The sequence below is a fragment of the Hemicordylus capensis genome, chromosome 2 (assembly GCF_027244095.1).
Source record: "Hemicordylus capensis ecotype Gifberg chromosome 2, rHemCap1.1.pri, whole genome shotgun sequence".
NCBI lineage: Eukaryota > Metazoa > Chordata > Lepidosauria > Squamata > Cordylidae > Hemicordylus > Hemicordylus capensis.
This window is the reverse complement of record NC_069658.1, coordinates 260,320,231-260,346,324: the sequence shown is the minus strand read 5'-3', so window position 1 is coordinate 260,346,324 and position 26,094 is coordinate 260,320,231. Positions and strand designations below refer to the sequence as shown.

At 46.9% G+C, this 26,094-nt stretch overlaps 2 protein-coding genes across 2 annotated transcripts in view; one reads left to right on the top strand and one right to left on the bottom strand.

The window, feature by feature from the left end:
- The window catches only part of LOC128346965 (C-type lectin domain family 2 member D-like), a 94,127-nt gene that overhangs the window by 17,954 nt on the left and 50,079 nt on the right, over window positions 1-26,094 (top strand). The gene's annotated exons all lie outside the window — the stretch shown is intronic.
- LOC128346967 (uncharacterized) lies at window positions 13,812-24,519 on the bottom strand. Its single transcript, XM_053300832.1, has 4 exons — window positions 24,220-24,519; window positions 16,852-17,148; window positions 15,799-15,885; window positions 13,812-14,218 (listed from the first exon to the last, which is right to left on the bottom strand). The coding sequence occupies exons 1-4, from the start codon at window positions 24,317-24,319 to the stop codon at window positions 14,070-14,072; spliced, it is 633 nt and encodes a 210-aa protein (XP_053156807.1). The 5' UTR covers window positions 24,320-24,519; the 3' UTR covers window positions 13,812-14,069.

Below are 26,094 nucleotides of genomic sequence, written 5' to 3'. Positions count from 1 at the left end.
ATTCTCCCTTATCTGGCCCATTACTGCTTCCAGGCAGGCATTTAGGGAGAATATGCCAGCTCCTGAAGAAGCTGACATGGAGAAGTAGATCTGGGTGTCATCAGCATACTGGTAACACCCAGCTCCAAATCCTCTGATGATCTCTCCCAGCGGTTTCATGTAGATGTTAAAGAGCATTGGAGAAAGTATGGAGCCTTGAGGGACACCACACTTAAGCTCAGATTTTGAAGAGCAACAATCTCCAATCGACACCATCTGGAATCTGTCCGAGAGGTAGGAGCTGAACCACTGTAAAACAGTGCCTCCCACCCCCAACACCCTCAGATGTTCCAGAAGGATACTATGGTTGATAGTATCGAAAGCTGCCAAGAAATCCAAAAGGACCAACAGAGTCACACTTCCTCTGTCCATTGCCTATTGGAGATCATCCATCAGGCTGACCATCAGGCTGACCAGTCTCCACCCCATAGCCCACCCGAAAACCAGTTTGAAATGAGTCTAGATAATCAGTTTCCTCCAAGACCACCTGGAGCTGAGAGGCCACCACCCTCTGAATTACCTTGCCCAGCCATGGGAGGTTGGAAACAGGCCTATAATTGCTCAACTCTGAGGGATCTAATGCAGGCTTCTTCAGAAGAGGTCTAATAATTGCCTCCTTAAGACAAGGAGGCATCCTGCCCTCCCTCAGAGAAGCATTTATGATTTCCACCAGGCTGTCTACAACAGCCTCCCTGCTAGATAGAACAAACAAGGGTCAAGAGAACAAGTGGTAGGCCTCACCAATCCAAGCAGCTTGTCTATATCCTCAGGAGTCACAAACTGAAACTAACAGGGTGTGGAATTAAAACCACAACACATGCCTCTTGCTTCACAGTTCTCATGCAGACCTTTTCTATCACAAGCCATCTTGAGCACAGAGCATTTGTAACAAAGAAAATGTTGTTTGTTCAGATGTAAGCTAGTTCACTTTCATTAGATGTGAAGTAGTCCATGGCTAGAGATAACTCTTTCTGGCAGCTTTACTGTAGTAGAGGGGGAAAGTTCATTAAAAAAGGATCACAGGACCAACTAATTTCCTTGAAATAAAAGATACAGAGTTCTGCCATCTTGGACTACATCTTGAACAAATAAGAGTGGGTTCATGGTTTGTCATTGAAAAACCTCAAATGCTACCAGAGAATCTACACTCATAACACCTCAGTAACAACAAAACCCTGTACCCCATGGGTTAGCAACCCATGGGGGTGGTTGGCACCCTCTGTACACTATACCACCACTCACTCTGGGCCACCCCAGCACCCCCCCAAGTGGAGTTATGGGGCTGCTGAAACCTCCATTATTCCTTATGGAGAAAAACCTTAAAAACGCATAAACTTCAAAAATCTCTTAAAAACCAGACCTTTGCCCAGTTCCTTTGAAATAATTCTGGTAGCTTTAATTCCTTTAATAATAATTCTGGTATTCCAGTTGAAAGAGTGATGAATTGAGGATGACAACAATGGTGGCACACATTTTTTTGGCACATTTCTACAACGGATCGGAGCCTGTGGCATGAGCTGAGCACTGTGAGCACAACCTATGTAGATGCAAGCAATCTTTGAATAAAAATGCTGATAAATATGACCCAATCTTCAGAGCAAAAACAACAAGTATGTACGCACGCAAATGCACAGTCAAGAGAAGTGAACCTGTCCTTTGCCCACCCCATACCCATGAAGTCCCTCAAAAATTGGTTAGGCACACAATTGCATTTTGGGATTGCATTGCAATGCATACTGCGTTGTGTGTGTGTGGTGGGGGACAAAAACAATAGTAAGTACACCTTTGCATGCATGCTCTGCAAAAGGGTTACTAGTGGGTTTAGGGGTAAAAATTTGGCTGTCACCTCAAAATGCTGTGTGTGCTCTGTCTGCGAGAGACAGAGAGACTGTCTGCGAGAGACAGACATTTGTGAGGGCAGCACCAGCAGCAAGCTCATCCTTGGCAGCAACTATTTGGGGACTGGGGGTAGGGGCGGGGATTGTGTGTGTGTCTGTGTGTGTGTGTGTGTGTTGCTGCTGCTGCTGCTGCTGCTGCTGCTGCTTCAGTCACGGTCCTTCCATGGGTGGACAAGAGAAAAGTAAAGTCTCAGACAACAAATATTAAATATAGACAAGTGAAAGCCAAGCCACATTTGAAAAGAGAAATGCATGAACAACTCACCATCACATCACCAGCATCAGCATCACATTGACACATTCATCATTTTCATTTTGGCATCAATATTCAAAATAGCCAATGAAAAGCAAATTCTTTCACATTGAAGGGAAGTTACACAACAAGCAAGCAAACCCTCTGCGATATAGTGCTCCCCCATCATATGTTAAACCCTGACTTAATTTGGGGGGGGGGGTTGGTGGGAGGATGGAATGAGGGGGTGAGGGGCAGAGTGGGTGGAATTGTCTCAGGGGGCAGGGGACACTCAAAGGGCCAAGAACAGGGGCTGTGCTGCTGAGGACTTCAGCAGAGTGCCAATGCTTAAGGCTGGCACTCAGCCAGTAGAACAACAGTCAGAGAAAGTAGATTGAGATTCTTCTAACTTAGAAGTTACAATGTCGCAAAGTTTAGTAAGTGTTGATACAACAAAGTAACTGTTGATACAAAGTTATGTCAATATCTCTGCAGCCCCAGAAGATGTGGTGTGGGCCTGCAGTACAAACACACAAACAAGGTTTTAATTCAGAAATTATGGGCAGAGAGAGAACTGCGGGTGCGGAGGCAGCAGCTTCGTTTTAAGGAAACAACACAAAGTGCAGAGCCTAGTTGCTGAATTAATTTATTGTAATATCAGTAGCACTGATGGAAGAAAGGCTCCTTCCCTTACCAAAAAAAAATGCAGGTGCAAAACAATTATTTGGAAGGGGGGGAAAATAATTATTTTTTTAAAAAAACCACTAGGCTACGCTACCCTCTAAACTACCTACTACTAGCTAGTAGCTAACTGGGATTTTAAACTCTAGAGCTACACAATTGAACCCCCATTTAAAACTTATTAGAAATATTACACAACTTTTTAAAAATTCAGTTAAAACCCCAAACATCCCTCCAAACAGGAAAAAACAACCCAAATACACAATTCAAGAGACTAGAGAGTGTGTGTGTAATTGTGTGTGTGTGTGTGTGTTCATGTCTTAAAATAAATAGGTAGGTGCCCTGAGTCTCACAGTCTGAAGGCTTATCCAAAAAGCTGGGTCCCTGTAGTCCCACTTCTGAGGGTCTGGTCAGTCCAGTCGTTTCTTCAGTCTTCCTTCCTCTTCTGGAGCAAAAGGCAGGCAAGCCTCTCTGGAAAATCTGAGGTAGTGGTGGCTGGCTTCTGGGCTGGCTGGCTGGGCCAAAAGTGGCCATTGACTATGCTGGGGCTGGTCTGGCTGGCTGGCTGCTACACACACTGGCACTGAATTAGTCTCTCAGCAGCAGGAAGAAGTCTTTAAAAAGCAGGGAAAAAACTTTTTTTTAAAGCAGAAAAAATAATCTTTTCTACCAATTCTCTCTTTCTCAATTAAAAAGACCCCCCCCCAAAAAAAAATGCAGGAGAGAATGGCTTGCACAGGCATCAGGCTGGCCTGGCAGTAAGGCAGAATGTTAAAAAAAATTTTTTTTTCTCCTCCTCTTCTCTTTTTCTCGTAAAAAGGCTGGAAAAACAGGGGGAAAGGCAGGCAACCGGCAAGGCTGAGCAATGGCGTAAATGCTAAAAAATAGTGGCCGGCAATGCTTGCTGAGCAAAATGGAGGCTCAGGCAATGGTGGATGAGGTCAAGTAAGGCTCGACAGCAAGGTTAAGCAGGCAGGCAATGGAGCTCTTTCTTCTCCCACACAAAGCAGCAGAAAGGAAGAAAATTGCTATGCTGGCACTTTAAATACCCTCCTGCTGCAAACACCTCTGAAAATCACACACACACACACACACACACACACACACACTTGCCCCCTCCTCCACCTCCCCTTGGCCAATGGGGGGTTAATTTGGTTCCTGCAGAGCCAAATATGAGCATTCCTTTGCAGTAGGAACTTTGCATTGAAGTCAATGGAAGACTGAAAGGTGGGAAATTCAAGCACACATCACAGAACTCAACGCAGAAAGAAGAAGCAGCACTTTACGTTAATGTCAATGGGAGGCTGAAAGATGGGAAATTCAAGTACACGTCTGAACTCAAAATGGAGGAGGAAGAAGAAGCACTTTATCATGCACAAAATGAAGGGCTGAAACTACAAAATTTTCAGAGCCAAAAGAGGGGCGATTCATTTTGACTCCAAAACATTTCGGCTGGGCTATTGGGTGTTTCAGTTCGGTCCCGAAACAGCCGAAACAGGCTGTTTCTGGTACAGAACATTGTGTACCTGAAATGTTTTGCACATCCCTGCTTTAAATGCCCTGCAGTGCCAGCACTGCTTCTGCTGGCCATATCAACACCCCCTGCAAGTGGCCCCACACTCCAAAAGCACCATGCAAACTTCAGTTCCTGGGGGGTGGGTTAGGGACCAGGAGGAATCCTGTTTCACTGCTGGAGGGGAGGGGAGGGGGAAACAAACATTCACTGGAATGGGATATGCAGATGGAGGGAGGGCAAAGGATGCTGGGGGTGGGATCTGTCCGACCATGACTAGGGAAGATGTTGCAAGGGGAGACCCCTGCAGAGCACTCCAGCCAGACCCATCACAAAGGCACTGCCAACAGCTTGCTGCCCAGCACTCTCATGAGACAGCCAGCCAGTCAGTTTATTACAGTCAAAATACTCAAAATGGAGATGGCCAGACTACTGGGGATATGCCTGAGCTTGTTAAGGCATTATCCCCACCCACGAACTGTGAGCGCACAACCTGAGCCACCCACTTAACCATCAGGTAATCAAAGGGGGCCCTGCTCTAATGCCCCCCCCCCACTATCTTGATTGAAAAATAGAAAAAAGAATACTACTTCTTCCCTCTTCCCAAATCCCTCTGCAGCCTTGCACGTACCCCAGCTGACATCCCTACATCCCATGGGCCATAGCCTGACCAAGTTTTAAAATCTCGGCTCTGATTCTTCTTTGTGCTGTAGGCAGATAAGCAGACATGGGGAATCGCAGGAGAGGGCACTTTCCTCTGGTCCTCCAACCCCAGGGCAGATGGGTGCCGTCTGCTTCCCAACACACAGCAACACAGCTCTACTCGGAGCACCCATGGCCTGACACACTTGTTAGCAGGCATAGTCCATGTGGCCATTTAGTTGACACACTCCTCCTCATGTCTTGAGGAATAACCATCACCTTGCGCATGAGTAGCCAAGGGTTGTAATCCACCACAGGGAAGTGGCTGGGCCCCACGTCCCCACACTTGCTTCGTTAAAAAAAGAAATTGAACAGATCCCCCCCACCGAAACCTCCCCACACTCTTCCCGTGTGTGGACTTGTAATCACAAAGAGGGCATCTAGATGACCCCTTCCCCCTTCCCTTATCTTGGCACCTGTACGGAGTTGGTAGAGGGGTGGACACCGGCACAGACTTTCCCCACCCATTCAAAACTCCTGGTTCTGAGTACATCCTCCAGCTGTATGGTCTGTCACACTCATGCCTGGCCACTAAGCCCTGGTTCAGGTGGCTGGATTCCTGAAAAAGGATCTCGGTTGACCCAAGGGTGTCCTTAGTGACCTTTGGGGGCACAAACCCTAAAAACGGGAAGGGGCTGGGCCCTGCTTCCCCAACCTTTCTGTGAAAAGAATAGAACTTGGCTGCTCAGGAATCCCTTCTGGGGGGCTGCCTTCCAAACCCTGCTGATAGCACCCCCACACAAATCATCTGCATGGACAGTGCAGGCAACAGGTAGCCATTTGAAATTCCCAGGTGAGGACCAGCGTTGTGGCGTATGCAGATCTCCAGGCGCAGTGATTACTGGGGGTAGAGAGCCCCCTGTTTCCAGCTTCCCTGGGATGGCTGTGTTGCCCATGAGGGCCACGGGTAGGGGGTGCACATCTCCACATTGGCAGGTGGGTTGGCAGGGTGCAGGATTTGACAGCCGAGGCCAGGAGGACAGCACTTGCCCGAGTGCCTGTCCCCACAGCTTTCCTGCATAGAGTGTCCTCCCTCGCTCCCCTTAGTCTGCCACTCGCATGAGAGACTGGTCTGTGGGGCGATGGGCTAGTGTTGCAGCCTACAACATGAGTACCATCTTGTGCACTTCATATTAGTGCCCACAGACTGTTCCTCTCATGAGGAAGATTTAGGGAGCAAATATTCCCACCCGGAGAAGGAGCTGACCTCCCCTCCCTCACCTTTCTGTGTGAAAAATAGAACTTGGCCGCTACAGCTTCCCTACTTGAGTTTGCCTTTTGTTTCCCTCCTCCTCCCTGGTGCCATGATGGGGGTGCCCAGCTTGTGTTTCGACTTGGAATGTTTGGGCTTGTGGACATCCGTGGCTGTTGCTCCCTTTTCAGCGAGCACAGCGCTGAGTGCCCGTCCTGTCCTCCCGTGCTCTCACCTTGCCGCTTGCCGGGTGGGGGAGCAAGGGATGGAGTTTGGAATGGTGGGTTGCCCCCGAGCGGCTGTGCAGCTTGACAGGCTGGTCAGTCTGGGATGGGGTGTGTTGGTGTCCCTGTTACCTGGAAACTCCATAGCTGACAGGAGGGTCGTGACTGATTTTCCGAGTGGCTGCCAGCGAGAAGTGCAAAAAGCGTGGAGCAGCCATGGCCTCAGGCAGGTCTGCGCCGCCAGCTCTATGACTGGGATTAGAAATAGGTGCTTAACCATGGTTATAGCCGAGTCTGCAGTTGGGCATAACTCTCTGGTGGAAAATCCATGGTTGTTGTTGGTGAACTTTAGAGAAAACCTAAGGTTCCAGTTGGAGTTTGACAGGGCAAACTGGAATTAACTTTAGAGCCTTAACCACAGTTTTGCATTTTTGGTTGTACTACATTTACAACCTTGGGCAGCTATAACCTTGGTTAAAGTGCATGTGTGAACCGGCTCAATATGTTTGTGACTCTTTTGTTTCCTAAGCTGCCACCACCATCTTCTAACTTGATTTGGATTTCAAACACAGCTTTTAGTATCATGTCTGCGGGTTACCTGAGAAGTAAGCAGACTCAATTGAAACTCGAGACTCAAGTTCACAGTTCTAAACCAAAAAAAACCAAAAAACTTTATTCTGGTACAATAAGCTTCTGTGGCTCTTGAAAGCCACAATGTAGGATCACAGGCTCAGTGGTTTATGAAACAAGGTATCAACCTTAATCCTAGCAAGTCTATACACCAGCTATTATGTTCAAGTTTATAACAAACACTCAAGTTCTTTTTAAAGATTGTTTCAATCCATAAACAATTACTTTAACTGTCTGTGACTTTCAGCCCTTTACTGGAAAACAACCTTCCCTGGTTGTATAATCAGTGTATAACTACACACTTCCAGCAATTATATCAATTAGTCACGCTTGATAGACAAGGTCTAGCCTGATGTGTAAAACCTACCCACTTAACCTCCCATTTCCAACCCTCAGACCCTATCCAGAGCCTCTATCACAGGGGTGCATAACTCAAATGACCTGGTGGGCCAAAACTGACCACAACTTGGCTCATGGGGGCCAAGGTCAATTTTTAGGGTGCTGAATATCAATCAATCAATTAAATTAAATTAAAGTGAAATTAATTAAAATTAATGTAATCAAAGTTTCACTTTTGAAGTTCTGGCAGGCCAAGATTAATTTAAAATAAAATTGATTTAAAATTCATTCTAATAAAATAAATACAATACAATCTGTATTCTGTACAAAATACATAACAATAAAATGCATTGTTCTTCCTTTTCACCTTCCAAATCATCACAATGAACATGGAGCACTTGTAAGGAAAGAAAATTAGAGATGTTTTTATCTTAAATTTTAGATAAAATTACACTTTGATCCTTCACCACACAGCTTTTGCAAGAGGGAAAGAGAGATGGGAGAGGGGAAAGAAAGAGGGAAATGATGGGCCAGTGGGATGGTGCAGGCATTTAGCAGAGGGAGAGAGAGAGAAGGGAGAAGGGGAAAGAAAGAGGGAAAGGATGGGGCTGGCTTAGCTTGGGCGAGAGAGAGACGGGTGGGATGGTGAAGGCTTTTACGAGAGGGAGAAAGAAGAGAACTCGTATATTTTTAAAAAGTAAATTATCAAAGAATTAGAGTCTGTGTCTGTGCGAGTGCACACACGCACGCACACGCACACACACACGGAAGGACTTAATGCTTTTAGTGGTAGACTGAATTTGACAACAGAGTTGCTTTTTGTGTGTTTGATGCTATATATATATATATATTAAACTCCAGCATTTTAGGATTTCAAGTTTTTTTTTTTAAAAAGAGCAAAGGTTGCCACGAGACTCACATGGTGCACAAACCTTTCCCCCCTTGCCCCTTCAACATTCTTGCCTGTTCTCTGGGCTGCTGAGGGCTGCTGCTGCTGGAGGCTGCCACCTCTGCCATCTGCTGCCTCCAACATCACCTCCGTCTGTCCTCCTCTGGCTCCATCTTCAAGATCTCGACAGAAGTCTCACGAGAGGGGAATTTGGCCTCCCACAAGACTTTGGATGAGATCTGCATCCAAAGCCAGAGCAGCAAGAGGAGGTGGAGGCAGGTAGAGGCGGAGGCAGCTGCTGTCGCCATGGTGGTGGCATTTTTGCTGGGGAGAGAGGGAAATCAGGAGGTGGTGGTGGCGGCGGCTTGGCTGGGGAGGGAAACCAGGACCAGTTGGGTGGCAGTAGTGGGCCCGGAAAAAAGGCCTCATGGGTTGGATGCGGCCCGCGGGCCGTATGTTGTGCAGGGTTGCTCTGTCAAGAAACCCTAACCAACCCTCTCTGACTTTAAGTTAACTGACATCTATTTGTAACCTTCTGTTCCCTTAGAATTTCTCCACTGAGGAGGTGCCAAGATTCAATTTTTCTTGATTTACAGCTTCTACATGCCAATCACCACACACTCATTACAGTAACATAGATAAAGATACCACATTCCTGAAATTGTACCCCAGAATAATAATAATAAAATTTATTTGTTGGCTGCTCTATAACAATTTGTTCTCTGGGTGGCTCACAGCACAACATTAAAACACGAGATTAAAAACACACAACACATTAAATTATAACAGACCAAAAACAAAAAACAAAAAAAGAAACACAATACAAAGCAATTTAAATTTGGTTTTTAACTGATTTTAAGAGAATTTAATCATCAAAATTTAAAAGCCCAGAGTGAAGCCTATCAGATGTCTTTACCTGATATCTAAAAGAACAAAGTGATGAAGCCATGTGAACTTTACTGGGGAGGTCAATTCCATAAATGGGATGTAATCACCTAAAAGGCCCACTCTTAGTAGCCACCCACCTCACCTTGTTGGCGGGAACACTTGGAGGAGTGCCTCTGAAGATCTTAAGGTCCATGGTGGGACATAGAGGGCAAGATGTTCTCTGGTAACCCAGTCCGATGCCATTTAGGGCTTTAAAGGTTAAAACCAGCACTTTGAATTAGGGATGTGCGGTTCGGTCCGGATCCGGACCGGTTCGTCCCGAACTGGTCCGGATCCGGCGGCTCGATCCCGGACCGAATCGGGCCCTTCCGGGACCGAGCCGGACCGAATTCGAGCCGGTTCGGTACCGAACCAGCTCGGGTTTCCCGAACCGGTTCGGGAATGAAATTGAGTCTCTGAGTGTCTCTTTAAAGTTCCAAGTGTGTCCTCCATTTTGTGTCTCCTTCCCGAAACTTTTGCTCCTCCTTGCATCCATTTTGTGATGCTATTTCCAGGCATTGTATTGGCTGCGCTATTGATCCTTGATTGGCCAGAATGAGTCCTTTGGTCTGGTAGGCTGCTTGGCTGTTGCACTGTTGAGAGCTGGCACCCTGTTGGCCGTGGGGGGAGTGCAAAGGTGGGGGCTCCCAAAGGAGGGAATTTCAAACCTATATAAACCCAAGCCTCTTCTCTGGAAACTTCTCTTGGCTGCAGTTGTGGGATCATCTCTGAGACCTGCTTGCCCTTTGCTGGCTGCTCTGGTGTCTCTGTGAGTCCTGACTGTGTCCTGTGTCTCTCTGTGTGTGCTCTGTCTAATCCTTTGTCCACCTGCCCTTTGTGACTCTCTGTGTGTCTCCTCTCTCTGTCTGTCTCTTGTCTGTATACTGTGTGTTACTTCACTTTACTTTCTTCTTAATTTCCCCCAATTTTCCCTGTTCCTTGTCTGTCTGCTTTTCTCCCCCCCTCCCCCCCTTTCCCTTCTCATCCTTTGGGCCTACCCTCCCCCTCCCCCACTCCCACCCACTGCATCCTCATTGCTTTAAAACTTCTTCCATTAATTATTGCTCTTTGTCCTGCCTTGTTTTTGTCCAACTTTTTGATTTTCACATTGCATTGCATTGGTTTCATTTATATATTGCTTGCTGGTTTTGCTTAAATTGTACCATTTTGTTTGTTTCTGCTGACTGCTGCTGCCCTGCGAGTTGGTTCCCTGAATCCCTCCCCCCCCACCCCCAGAGGATTCTGTTGTTGTTTCTTGTTGTCCCATATAATCAGTTTTGGTTCCCTGCTCCCAACTTGCCCCTCCAAGTCCAACCACACCCCACCCCAACCCCACCCCATCCAGCCTTCTCCCAAGTTTGCTGCTGCCAAACAGAGTCCAGTTTTCTTTGCTTGGTTCCACTTATTCATTTGCTATTATTAATTTGCAGCAATTGTGGTTTCATTGTCTCTGTTCACTTAGTGGCCCCCCTCAGAGTCTGTGTTTGGTTCCCCCTCCCCACACCCCCACCCCCAAGTTTTTTCTGCTGGTTAGAGTCATTCTTTTCATTTTTTTTTTTTAACTTCTGGCTTGTGTTCTCTTGATATATATTGCTTTATATATTTTGCTACCCTCCTCCTCCTCCTCCCCCCCTGCCTGCCCCCCCCACCCTCCCTCCTCCCAGACCCTAGCCCAGGCCCAGCTCCTCCCCCAACCACCCCATCCAGCCTAATCGCTGCTGCTGCCCGAGTTGTTCCAGTTTCTCCTTTGCTGTTTGTTGTTGCCCCCTCCCCTTCCCCCCAACACCCCTCTGCCACACACTAGCCCCCAACCACACACACCCTCTCTGCTCCCCCCACCGCAACCCTTTTTTCTCCTTGCCCCTGACTCTCTCCACTTACCCCAGGCCCCCTGCCACACACTAGCCCCCAACCACACACACCCTCTCTGCTCCCCCCACCCCACCTCTTTTCCTCCTTGCCCCTGACTCTCTCCACTTACCCCAGGCCCCCTGCCACACACTAGCCCCCAACCACACACACCCTCTCTGCTCCCCCCACCCCACCTCTTTTACTCCTTGCCCCTGACTCTCTCCACTTACCACAGGCCCCCTGCCACACACTAGCCCCCAACCACACACACCCTCTCTGCTCCCCCCACCCCACCTCTTTTTCTCCTTGCCCCCGACTCTCTCCACTTACCCCAGGCCCCTGCCACACACTAGCCCCCAACCACACACACCCTCTCTGCTCCCCCCACCCCACCTCTTTTTCTCCTTGCCCCCGACTCTCTCCACTTACCCCAGGCCCCTGCCACACACTAGCCCCCAACCACACACACCCTCTCTGGTCCCCCCACCCCACCTCTTTTTTTCCTTGCCCCCGACTCTCTCCACTTACCCCAGGCCCCCTGCCACACACTAGCCCCCAACCACACACACCCTCTCTGCTCCCCCCACCCCACCTCTTTTTCTCCTTGCCCCCGACTCTCTCCACTTACCCCAGGCCCCCTGCCACACACTAGCCCCCAACCACACACACCCTCTCTGCTCCCCCCACCCCACCTCTTTTTCTCCTTGCCCCTGACTCTCTCCACTTACCCCAGGCCCCCTGCCACACACTAGCCCCCAACCACACACACCCTCTCTGCTCCCCCCACCCCACCTCTTTTTCTCCTTGCCCCTGACTCTCTCCACTTACCCCAGGCCCCCTGCCACACACTAGCCCCCAACCACACACACCCTCTCTGCTCCCCCCACCTCTTTGGACTGCTGCTACTGCTGTGTCCTCCCCCCACACCTGAATCCCCCCTCCCTGCTGCGCTGCGCTTCTCCTCTCTCCTCTTTCTCTCCATCATCTCTCTTTCTCCTCTCTCTCTCTTTCTTTTCTCTCTCTCTCCTCTCTTTCTCTTTGTCCCTGCCCCCCCTCTCTTTTCTCTCTCTCTTAGTCTTTTCTGTCTCTGCTCCCCTTCACTTTCCACCTCCTCTCCCACAGCTGCAGCCGCACACAGTAGCCTACCCACCTGGCGGCTGCCATCGGTTTTTTTTTTCTTTTGATAGTTTTTGGTTGATTTTGTCTCTGCTTGGGGGTGAGTTGAGCGACACAAATAGCACCGCCAAAGTGGGTCCGGGGCCATGGCAAAAATGCCCTCAGTCCCTCCCAGCAATCCCCGTAGAGATAGGAGTGATGGTTCTGTTGTTTTTCTGAGGTGTTCTGAGTGAGTGTGGATTCTGTGATAGCAAATGAGAGTGGATTCATGGTGTCTCATTGGAAATCTCATTAGCTATCATAGAATCTACACTCAGAACACCTCAGAAAAACAACAGAACCATCACTCCTATCTCTACGGGGATTGCAGGGAGGGACTGAGGGCATTTTTGCCATGGCCCCGGACCCACTTTGGGGGTGCTGCCACCCCACAGAGGCGGGTCTGGGGCAGCCCCAAACCCCCATTCTAGCCAATGGAAAAAAATTTTTCTTCAAAAATTCACCAATAATACTAGGAGCAACCAATTGCCTTGGGATTTTTGGGGTGGAGGACACCCATGGGTGGCTACCACCCACCCCAGCTTTTTTGCCCCTAAGGGCTCCACATTGTGAGTTATGGGCAAGAATTAATTTTTTTTAAAAAAAATTGTAAAAAATCAGAGGAAGGTCCAATCGACTTGAAATTTGGGTGGCAGGTAGAACACAATGTCCCCTTCAAAACCAGCCACTTTTTGTGATCCGAACCGGTTCGGTTCGGATCCGAACCGGTTCGAAACCGAACCGGACCGGGGGGGTGGTCCGGCAAAACCAAAACCGAACCTCCCCGGTCCGGTCCGGACCCGGTTCGGACCCGAACCGAACCGGGAGAACCTGTTTTATGCACATCCCTACTTTGAATTGGGTCCCAAAACTGACTGCAGTGCAGCTGACTGGCGAGATATGCTCAAAACTTCCACTGGCGTAATAGATGTTGGAGATAGAGTTCCAGTGCATTGACCTTCTGCACCAACTGGTAATGACCACTAGCAGAGGTAGGTAGTGAGGGTCTCCTTTATCTGTCCTTTCTTTTCTCTACTCTATGACCCCTGCTTTGGCTTCTCAAGAACTTCCTGTAGTGAGTCAGTCCTCTTCCTTTCCTCTTAGGGAGAAGATGGAAACATCTATCTTTCTCCCTTCCTATTTATTATGTAGGTGATAGATAGGAGAGGACACTAATAAACCTATTTAGTTTAGACTCTACAGTGATCTCCATGTGTGCTACTTAAATAACTACAACAACTAAACTCTGCTGCACTCTGTAACTGGAGTGGTAGCTTCCTTAGTGCTTTGCAAAATAATCACAAACCCCAACAATATACTCAAAATGTCCAGTCCCACTTAATAATATTGCAACCCTATTTGTACCAGCTGTAGTTTCTGGACTGTTCTCAAAGGCAGCCCCATGTACAACGCATTTCAGTAATCTAAGCGAGTGGTTACCAGAGCATGAGTAACTGTGGTCAAGCTATCTCTATCCAGGTAAGGTCACAGTTGGCTTGAGGTTCTAATGACAGTGCTGGGTCAATTAGGACCTCCAGACTGTAAAACTGGTCCTTTAATTTTGGGGAAATTATGCTGGTGCATGTATGTTTTAGCAAGTTATTGCAAGGATGTTATACTTGGTATGCAGCAGAGAATCTTAACAGTCAAGGTTCCTGTTGGTTCATCCTTCAGTTCAGAGTCTGTGCCACCAACAAGTGACCAAGAAGAAAAACACAAAGTTATCTTCTCACTTCTCCACCGCTTTCTCCGTTCACTAGACTGGATCCTCCTGTTTATGATGAAGTAGTAATTTATTCACAGGTTGATCATGCATTCTGCTGTAGTTGACTGAGAAGATTCATTAGAGCCCCTTTTCTTTATATATTGATAGAGCCGAACAAGCAGCATGAGTCCAACAAGCAGCATGAGGATCCCAATAGGAATTCCAATGTATAGGTCTGTACCTGAAATAAAATTAGAAAGGTCAGGGTTCCAGGACTTTTGAGAAATGACAAATAGATTAAATACCCTTCAATGGTATACATTGTTTAGGGGTGGAGAGGCCAGAACTGAATATTCTCCCCCATTGCATCTGAGTTCTGTCCCTAGGATGCCTAAATTGTGCAATGAGAATGAATTCTGTAATTCAAGTGGTTTTCATTTGCGTTGCACCCATTAATCTATTTACATTTTTAAAATTACCCCTCAATCAAAAGTATAGCATTGATTAATCAGAACACCACAATCCCACCCCATAACACCCCTGTGATCATGGCTCTATCTTTTGAGATTCTAAATCTCAACTGGTCAGTCCCATCTGTCCTCTTTTCTAGGCTCCATGCCTCTGTTGATTCTACTGGAAGTGCAACACTGTGGTTCTCAATCTTAAGAGGTGTCTCTCGTTTGTTTAAAGAAACTTGTCAGTCCTGGAAGTGGAAGATGTTCCCATCTCTGCTCAATGATGAGTGGGATTCTCCCCCATCCACATTTATCTAGGATTAACCCCCTTCACCTGGTGTACAAATTCTGTTGTAGTGTTGCATTTTTAAAATTCTGTCCGTCTTCCTCTGCCTTCCCAACTGGACAATTTTATTACTTCTTTAGAAGGATGTAGCAGTTTCCCCACACCAATAAGTGTGTTTTTATATCTTGCCCATTTTTGGAGTAGAGGATGCAAGTTGCTCAGGTAGACTGTAGAAATGGCTTCCTTGTGTGTACCAAATTATAACTGCACTCCTAATATACACAAATGTATCAAATTGTGAACTATCAGAAAATGCACTTAATCCAAAGCCACTTGGTCTACAAGTGTTTACCTAAAAAGAGTGGCTTTAGATTTTCTGGGGGAAGAGACCAAGCTTTTGGTCTCTTAAAATGACTGCATTCTTTTAGACATTGCTCATGCAATAGTGCCCTTTGAATCAGGGGTGTATGCCCCTTTAATTCTTCATCACACTCAGTATGGTACAGTGCCAGGCAATACACAGCTATCCCTTTTTTCCATGACAAAATGTGACAACTTTCCCCCTCTAATCTTCTACTTTGCTTCACCAACATTATTCTTCATCTCAGGCCTTGCTGCTACCTCTATTTAAAAATGCAGTTATACAGGAGGCAAATACTGCTTAATAAGTAGGGGTGTGCAGAACGTTCTGAGGTCTAAATGTTCTGCCTCGAAATGGCCCATTTTGAGCATTCAGAGCTCAGAGCAGAACCTCTAAAAAGGGGATTCTGTTCCAAGCTCAGAATGGAACAACCCATTCCGAGGCAGAATGTCTTGACCTTGGTCCGAGTGCCATTTTGGATTTTAAAAGTACATGTGTGGCAACCACATTTGAACCCAAAATAGTGACCAAAAATGGTCCAACAGGGTGAGGGGTCACTCTATTGGAGCAACCAGCTTGCCCGGTTGTTCCGACAGAACGGTTCGCACATTTTGTGATCTGTTCTGCACTCAGAACGGAACGCAATATGCGTTTCATGCGCATCCCTACTGATAAGGTTTTGGAAAGAGCAGACTTCTCCCCACCCCCAAACCACTTACTTCCACTTGTTTCAGAAACAGAGGCTTCTTTGGACACAACCTGTGAGGATGCAGTAGATGAGGGCAAGTCAGGTGAAAGAGGAGGACCTGGAATAGAGAGATGGTTCTACTGTCAAGAGATTTGAGTTTTGTACACCACTGAAGTGTATTATACCAGGGCAACCTAGTATAATAGCAACAGACCACCAGGGCAACCTAGATGGAATCCTATTCCAGAAGTATCCTGTGGGCTGTCTGATCTATGGACACTCACACTCAAGACTCAAGTAACTAAGTTAATGAGGCGATTCTTACGATCAACAAAAAGTGGGCTAAGGGAGTCTAGCCCGCTTTTTGTTGATCATCTGCTGCCACGGGAACCGCGCTGCTCCCGGCAGCAAACTCTACTATCCACCCCACCCCTTAGCTGGGGTTAGCTAACCCAGCTTTTTTTACCGTGAGTTGCTGCAGCATGGCTCCGTGCCGTGGCAGCTCACAAGGAGACCCCCAGAGGGGAGGTGAAAAGCCACCTCCTGGCTTGGGGGTCTCTCCAGCATGCCCTGCACTCTCGCACAGGGCATGCTGGAGCTTCCGGGGGCCAATCGGCTCCCGCTCCCCCCCAGCACCCACTGGCTCCATAACAGAGCCGGCAGTCATGTGGGCTGCCAGTTCGGCTGCCTGGAGCAGACTGCTGGGTCATCTGCGGGGAGAGCAGGCTTCACCCGCTCTCCCTGCTAACCCACTCCAGGCTCGTCTCACCGATCATGAGAAGAGCCTCACTATGTCTTTCTAAACATAGGGGCAAAAGGCTGGTCCTCATTCCTTTGCCATGGGCAAGCTGTAGAGAGGGGCTGTGCTTGACATTACCTCATTCTCTTTTCATCACATCTCTTCTCTGCGGCACCATTCTGAATGATTGCAGCAGGACAGAAGCTTAACTTGTGATGCTACATTCCATCCTATCCATTCTCATTTCCCGTGTAACATTTGATAGGATCAGACTATTGACAATCCTCTTCTAAGTACATGCACCTCTCATACCAGGGGAGAGCATCTGAAGTGCTTTTTACCTACCATGCAGAGTTACATTTACTCCAGCCAAGCATGTTCCATCATTGTACAACAGAATGAGATAGACGCCTTCATGTCTCCCATTCTGCACAGTGAAGGTTTGGTTGAATAGGGAAACCTCCGTCTCATTTGTTAGATTGCGAAGATTCCAAAGACGACCCACAAACAGCTCTTTCTGTGTATGTGTCTGGGAGTCACATCTGACTAGTAGTATCATATGTTTTGTATAAATTTTGAGAATGATTGATGCATTGCCACCTTCAGGTACTTCCAGACTGCTCATTTGGGACCAACTGGTTCCTGTTAAAGCACAAATGGTAACATGGATGAGGTCATGCTAAGGTTGTGGTAGAAACCTGGTTGGAAAAGTAATATGAAAGATTAGAGATAACTACAAGAGGAACATAGGAAGCTTCCTTAAATCGAGTCAGACCCTTGGTCCATCTTGCCCAGTATTATCCACACAGACTGGCAGCAGCTTCTCCAAGGTTACAGGCAGGGGTCTCTCTCAGCCCTATCTTGGAGAAGCCAGGGAGGGAACTTGGAACCTTCTGCCTGCATGCATGTAGGTGCTCTTCCTAGAGCAGCCCCATCCCCCTGAGGGGAATATCTTCTATTGCTCACATATGTCTCCCATTCAAATGCAAACCAGGTGAAACCCCTGCTTAGCAAAGGGGACAATTCATGCTTGCTACCACAAGACAATATAATCTTAGGTTAATAATATATATACACATTGAATAAAAATGGATATTCTAATAGTAAAGGTTGGTGGTACAGGAGATCCTCAGTATTTGTGGGGGTTCCGTTCTCTGCTCTTACTGTGGATATGGAAACAGTGAATACTGGGTTATTGGAGCTATGGGGGTTAGGTTCCCAGGGAGAGAAAACAGCCCAAAACCACTGGGTTTTTGCCGGGTTTGGGGGTGAAAAACAGCATAAAATGCCCTAGAAAAACAGGGGGTGGGTGGCCTAACATGCTCCAGGGGTCCATTGCAGTCCAGAAACCCCCCCCCCGAAGAGTAGAAAATCAGCCAAAAATCACCATTTTAGTTCCTTTATTTGTGACAGTGAGCTATAAAATAGCAATAGCAATAGCAATAGCACTTACATTTATATACCGCTTTATAGCCGGAGCTCTCTAAGCGGTTTACGTGATTTAGCATATTGCCCCCCAACATTCTGGGTACTCATTTTACCGACCTCGGAAGGATGGAAGGCTGAGTCAACCCTGAGCCCCTGGTCAGGATCGAACTTGTAACCTTCTGGTTACAGGGTGGCAGTTTGACCACTGCGCCACCAGGGGCTCCAAATGTTAAAATGAAGGCCAAAATGGCTCCAAATGTCAAAATGAAGGCCAGAAACAACCTCTGAGTTCATTTTTGGCCATCCCGACCCTCAGATAAACTGATTTAACCCCTTTTAATGTTTCCCCCCTCCATGTATACCAAGGTCGGGTGTCTGTTACCCGACTGGGGATGTGTAAAACCACAGATGGGAAGTCTGCAATAAGTCACACACAACGAGTTTCTCCTGTCCTTAACTTTTAAGAATGTATATGGATTAACAAGGACTTTTTAAAAAGTCATAGTGTACAAAACATCCCCAAATATGTTGACCGAATCATTATTTCTTGTGGTTCCTGGTGAAGTCAGATCTATGGTCTTCCTCAGTGACTATATTCATATAGTGTTTTCATGAGGACACTATAGCTGCTCATGCCAATAGCCTTTTTCTGTATTTGTTTTTTAAAATATGGGTTTGTCTCCCTCCATACATTTGTAAAGACACTGAGCAAGACAATTTGCTTGCAGACTTTATTCAAATCCATGGAAAGGAAGGGTTGGTAGTTCCTAGGCACAACAGTGGCACATGGCAGCACTTCCTGGGTGCAGAGGTGGTACAGCATTAGAGGCAACAGGAAGTAAGTAGAATTTAGGAAATATATTGAGGCGATTCTCACGGTCGCCAAAAAAAGCGGGCTAAGGGAGCCTAGCCCGCCTAGCCCATTTTCTGGTGACTGTGAGAACCACCAGGCTCGCAGGCGAGCCCGGTTGCTCTCAAGCGGGTCACCCGCTTAAATGGCGGGTTTAAATGGCTGGGCATAGGCCACCCCTATGCCCAGCTTAGCGGAGCAAGTGCTCCGCTAACCCGGGCTCTACGATTGTGTGTTGCCACGGTGTGGCTTGTTGCCGCGGTGTGGCTTTATGCCGCGGCAACTCAAGAGTAGACCTCCGACCGGGAGGCCCAAAAAGCAGCCTCCCGCCTCAGGGGTTTCTTCAGCATGCCCTGCGCGCTCACGCAGGGCATGCTGGAACTTCCAGGGGCCGCGCAGCTCCCAATCCCCCCAGCTGCCACTGTCTTTGTAACGGAGCTGGCAGCCTGCAGCTGAGTGACTGCTTGTCTGAAGGGAGTGCAGGCTAAACCCGCTCTCCCCACAAACCCCATTTTGGCAGTCCCCACTGATCGTGGGAACCGCCTCAGTGTTTCCTCCAAGCAGCAGCTAGGGACATAAGAAAGCCAACTAGCAAGGGAAGAGGAGCAAGATGATATGGAACAAACTGAGGCAGAAAGAGAAATGCCAACTGTCCCATCCTCTTGAGACCCAGCACATTTATAAGTCACACACAAAGAGCCATCAGAACTTTCTGCCTTGATTTTTAAGCTATTGAACTTCAAGGACCCAGGCCCTAACTCATTCAAGCCCCCAGTGTGAAAGCTATTGGCTCAATCATGGATTGATTATCCATGAACAGACAAAACTTTGCTACTCTATGTTGGACAGACAGGGTCAGCAAGGACCACAAATAGTGGCTGACTATCAAGGCCAGGGGAACATGCACTATTCTTACAACCCTGTGAGGCAGGTTAGGAAAGAGTGTGGCTAACTCAAGCCTGGCTCATGCAATAGTTCAAATCTAGGTTTAAGGGTTACCAACATTAATGAGATTGGTGTGGGTTCACATGATCATGCTAGTGTCAGTAATCTACATTAAACCTAGATTCAAACAATTGTATGAACAAGACCTCAGAATCACCAGAGAACTTCTTGGGTGCAAATTCCTGCTCAGCCAGGTCCAGCAGAAGTCCGTCATACCGGCAGACAACAGTATAATACAATAAAGTGTATTATTAATACAAGATAACCAGATAGCTCAGAAGATTACACTGGTGAGTTACTAAATGTGTTCTCCTGGAGTCAGAAATGGGATCCCAACACCTGTGATCACTTGCTATTCCCTGGTTTCCAAGAACATCCTCATAATATAGTGCATGATTTAGTTCTTGAGCTCAGAAAGGTTGAGATCTATATCATAGTTTCTTTTTGATATAGGAAAGCAGCCTTTAACTCAACAGATTGAGTTGATCCATTGTATGTCATGGATTCATTTTAAATATTTAATATATAGTACATATATACACTGTGCATTAACATGTCTGTATGGTACTCCAATTTCGCTTACCAGATTTTTTTAAAAAGAGAAGCTGTAATTTAAATACACACACAGAATTAAATTCATTTTTATACACTCTGTTATATTTTTATTAGCTTCACATAGCTAATAAGTAATGCAAGATTAATTGTAAGGTTTAGTGTAATCATTTGGAGGGGAATTGGGTTAGATAGATGGGATACAATATGGCTAGTATCAATCTAACTTCTGTAACAGGGAGTTTGGGCAATTTTCCAACCCCCACCCTCACCAACCCAAGGTGCAATGCTTAATATTAAATGACTAATTAACATCAGTTGCATAATGTACCATCATTAAAATGTCTTATGGAAAACCACAGTATCTTGAGTTTTAAGTGAAAGATGAGTGTTAGTGTTCAAGACTGTGGCGAAGATGCAAAACTGAAGATTTTAAGGGCTAATGAATGCCTATGCACCTCTGTCAGAAAAATGAAATATTCTTCTTTTCCTTAAAGAACACCGTGCTCTTTATTGCCCTTTGTAATTTTTTAATAAAAAGTTGTGGGGTTAAATTTTTTTTGCTTGTATACTCAAATGCCTTTCAGTGATGTCAGGCTTGGGCTAATTTTTCCAGAAGTTAATTTCCCTGGGGTTATTTGTTGTGACAGATTGTTAGTTAACTTTCCTGTCAATGCACAGTAAGTGTTAAATAAGTCCAATAAAAATTGGGCAGATCACTGGATAGAAAAGCTTCCTCTACTAGTAGTTATTTTTTGAGAACTCAACCAGAGAAAGGGCCTGTTCTTATCAGTGCACAAAGGAGACAAAGGGCAAGCTTCCTTCCCCCTGAATGAGCTAGCTTTTCCAAGAACACTTTCCCTCCCTTTTTGGTAGTTGGGAGGGGCATAGTGGCACACTTTTCTCCATCTTTCTTTTTAATCTGCCTTTTTGTCAGGACACCTGTTGAAGTAAAAGTAAAGTCTGCCATCCAGTCGGTGTCGACTCCTGGCAACCACAGAGTCCTGTGGTTATCTTTGGTAGAATACAGGAGGGGTTTACCATTGCCATCTCCCATGCAGAATGAGATGATGCATTTTCCTATATTGCTGTCACTGCTGCCCAATATAGGTACCAGCGGGGATTCAAACTGGCAACCTTTGGCGTGTGTTGGTTTGATAGACACCCACACATGCTCCCTTGCTTTCACACTCATGGGAAGACACTGAAGTGGATAGATGATCCCCACCTAGACAGCAGGTGGATATGGGTGCATCTTTGTTCTACCCTTTTCTCTAAATTTGCACCCCAACCCTATCCCCCTCCCTTAGAGCTAAAACATAGTAAATGTATATTGGGACAACCTAAGCCATTTCCAGAGAGTCTGCAACCCCCTTTTAGGAAGACCATTTTCAGCAACTCACTGGGTACAAATCTTTGCTTGATCACCCTTTTTCTCATTCTGTATTCCCCTTTTTAGCCCTCAATAAAACAACTCTTTGTTTTCAAGGCATTTGTCTGTGTTCCTTCACTTTAGCCTATCCTAAGTTCCAGTCTACCCTACCATGATCAACTTTCCTGCCTGGCACTTTAGACTTAACATAGATGTATGCAGGTTTGCACCAATTGAACTAATTCCCCCCCACTTTAGCCAAACTGTAGTCATGAAGGGTGGTTACCACCACACTTCAGAGCAAACCTGTTAACAAGGGGGAATAGGGAGTGTACAAACCCAATGCTCAGAAATGCAATGCCACACCATTGTTTGGTATTACATCTGAACCATATCTAGGTTTAATTTATATCCTCTTTCAGAGCAAGCTATACCTAGAACAAACATTTTGCTTGATAAAAGTTGTGTATTTTTAGCTATGGTGAAGCAGTGGATTGATTAGATAGGGTTTTGTATGTCTACTTTGAGCTAGGAATGTTTTTAAACAGAACTAGTAATTTGTTCTAATTATGGGGATAACAGGGATTAAACTTTCTTACAGCAGGCAAGTTTTGCGCACGATAGGACTTAATTATATCTAGAGTGCTATTGTAGTTTGAGCCTTGAGATGCTAATGCAATTATAACTAAAAAGAACTGCCACACCCAGAGGCAGTGTATCTTTGGAGACAGAGGGAAAAGTAAAGTAGTTAATGCTGCTAGCTGTAACTGCTAATATTTTGAATTTATCGCACTTATGATTTATGGGTGACTAAACCTTTTGATAATCTATTTAGTAAGCACTAGGCCTGTGCTCCACAAAAGATGTTGGTTAAATTCAAACCCTTCCAAACAGGAAAATCATTGGGAGAGTTGGCAATTCCCTGTCCCAACTATTTCAAGTCAGGTTGGAATTGACCTGACATTATGGGGCGATTCTCACGATCAAGAAAAATCGGGCTAGCAGAGGCTAGCCCGATTTTTGTTGACCGTAAGAACCACTGGGCTCGCAGCTGAGCCCGGTGATTCTTGAGCAGGTAACCCGCTCGAGAACCCCTGCTAAAAAGCAGGTTTCCGGAGCGAGCGCTCCAGCAAACCTGCTTTTTAGGATCGTGAGTAGCCGCGGCGCGACCATGAGTAGATCCCAGGCCGGGAGATGAAAATCCGCCTCCCAGCTCCGGGGGTCTCCCCAGTATGCCCTGTGCTCTTGCGCAGGGCATACTGGGGCTTGCGGGGGCCGCATGGCCCCCTCTCCCCCACCCCCTGCTGGCTCCGTCATGGAGCCGGCCATCGTGAGGACAGCCGGTCTGGCCACCCAGGGCTTCCTGCCCGCTCATGAGTGGGGAGAGTGGGCTTAGCCCACTCTTCCTGCTCACTGCCTCAAACCGGGTCTCACTGATCATGAGACCGGGTCCACTGTCAGCCATCACACCTCCCCCACTCCTTTCCCTGCCTCCCACTCCTTACATTGGACTCTGTGGGGACCAGACAGAGACAGCAGGAGAGATGTCCTCTTCACTCCTATGAACCACAGAGGCCATCTAACAGCTGCCTTTCCTTCTCTCTGCTTCTATTTCAAAATGCTTTCCCCACCCCTCCCCCTAAACTGTTTAAGGAAGGACCTCAAATGGTGCACGGTGAATTGCAGAGGTGTGATTCTTTCTTGTGATGATGGATGCAGCCATGGCTGTGAGTGTCAGAAAAACCACACAGCCCACAATCCACCATGGGCCAGCTGACCTCCTTACTTGAACAGTTTGGCGGGATGGCAGAGGGTAGCATTTTGAAATACAAGCTGTGGGAAGGAAAGGTAGCTGCTGGATGGTCCCTGTGCTCCACAGGAGTGAAGAGAACATCGCTCCTGCTGTCCCTGGCCCCCCAGAGAGTCCAAGGAGGGAAGACGGGGGAGAGGGATATGAACGTAAAAACAATGTACTTATACTTCTACCTTTCAAAACAATTTTACTGGATAACCTTCTAAATCGCTCCAGTCCAAATATGGGTATGCATGCGAAACATCTACTGTACAGAGAGCCGCCAGGAAGCATGAGCTTCTTGGTCCAGGGCAATTTGGATCATTCATGGCGTTGCCTCCCCGTCATTTTCGTGAATGGGTTCACCATGCATGCGATGAGCCTGATCCTGATCGCTCCTCCACCCCCATTTGCAGGGTCTTTCCCGTAACAAATAGCAGGGGCGTGGAGGGGGGGGGGCTGTGTTGGGCATGGTCCCGATTTAAGCTCTTCCTCGTCTAGAAAAGAGGGAAGACAAGCCGCATGTCAGGGCTAGCGACCTGCTTAACAGAGCATGCTGCTCATTTCAGAGGTAAATAATTTAGCAAAAGAAGGAAGCAAAAATAAAAGAAGCGGCCGGCGACCCTTGCTTGACACAATGGTCACCAAGAAGCGCCTGAAATAAAAGAGAGCAAGCGCTGAACTCCTTGCGTCTCTCACACAAAATCTCTCTCTCTCTTCTACTCCTCCCCCCGCTTTATGACCTGCTTTCCGTTTTCACGCATTCGCCCCTACCGTCACAAGATTGCCGCTCTGAGGTCTCCGCACACAAGGGTGAAATCAGGATGATGAGCGCAACAAAGAGGCAAATCAACCGCACGCGGCTTCCTTCCATCGCAGTGGCCTCGAAATTCCACCGCCGGCTGAACAGTGCACACGCTGAGCTTTCCCCCAGCTGCCAAGACTGTCCTCCTCCTAACCCCGCCTCCGCAGTTCCTTCGTCAGCAGACGGCGCTGTAGCCGCGTTCTTTCATACTTCTCAAGGCACCCTGTCCGGTCGGGTTTTCTTTTAGCTTTATCCACTGACGTCCCTTTTCCTCCGAGCTGCCCCACCTAGCACGAGGACACATAGCTGGAGGAAAAATAATAGAAGGCGATTGCATAAGCTGAGGCAGCCGCTGAGTTAGCAACTCGCGTTTTCCCGTCACAGAAAATGAACTTGCAATTGGTCACCCCAGTCCGCCTACCTCACTGCTTCCAACCACCGATTTTGTTTTCAATTGCCAGCGGGGTTTAATATTCCTCGGCAGCGCAGCAGAAATCCTCCCCGATTCAGCATCCGGAAGACGTTGTTCTTGAGGACGAATGCCTTTTTTGTTATTTGGAAAGCCAGTTGGGAAGGGGATTTGATCTGGATGGGTCTGCACTCCTCTTGAAAGAGCAGGTGCACAGTTTGGAGGTAGTCCTGGCCCCATTTTGAAAGAACTACATTGGCTGCTGATTGGTTTCCAGGTCCAATTCAGAGTGAAGGTTTTGTCCTTAAAAGCCCTTAATGGTGTGAGTCCTGGACAGTGTTCTGATTTTTTTTTTTTAATTTGTGTGTAGAATGAGTTTTGTTCCAGGAGGCAGCATAAAGGCAATGTATGTGCACATGCATTCATGATAGGGCCTTCTTGATTCAACCTGAGCAGGATCTAAAATTAAATGAGTGGACATTAAAAAAAACAAACATGAATTCACACACATGTGCACTCCTTAGGGGGAACTGGATATCTTCAGATATCTTCTGGATATCTGAAGGACTGTCTGCTCCTTTCTGCCCACCAGAAAAGAGCATCTGAGGGGTCTCTGTTCCATGTGCTGACAGTGAGGGAGGCTCGGCTTGGTGGTTGTTGTCTTCATTTTTGTAAGTTTCTTTGGCATCCATTAAATCTACTTGTTTTTGCATCACTTTACACTTGCCAGCATTGAACTGCATTTGCCATTTTGTCACCCACTCCCCCAGTTTGGAGAGATCCTTTTGGAGCTGCTCACAATCCATTTTGGATTTCACTACCAAAAAGAGTTTGGTACCATCTGCAAATTTGGCCACCTCGCTGCTTACCCCAACTTCTAGATCATTTATGAATAAATTTAAAAAGCACTGGTCCAAGTACACATCCCGGAGGACCTCACTTCTTACTTCCCTCCATTGTGAAAACTCTCCATTTATACCTACCCTCTGTTTCCTGTCTTCTAACCAGTTAGCAATCCACACATGTATTTGTCCCCTTATTCCATGACTGATAACTTTCCTCAGGAGTCTTTGATGAGGAACTTTGTCAAAAGCTTTTTGGAAGTTTATGTCAACTGGGTCACTTGATCCACACACTTGTTGACACATTCAAAGAACTCCAAAAGGTTGGTGAGGCAAGATTTCCCTTTGCAGAAGCCATGCTGGTTCTCTCCCAGCAGGGCCTGTTCAGGGGCATAGCAAGGTTGGAATGGGACCAGAGACGAGGTTTTAAAATGCCCCCCCCCCATTTCCCCCCTGGCCCAATGTCTCTTGAGTAAAAGCATAATCTGAAGCTCAGCTCATGAGGTAAAGAAATCTTTAATGAGGCTGAATAGTGGTAACAAAAAGCATAGTTAAATAATAGTAATATGTAATATGGTAATATCTGGTAGTAA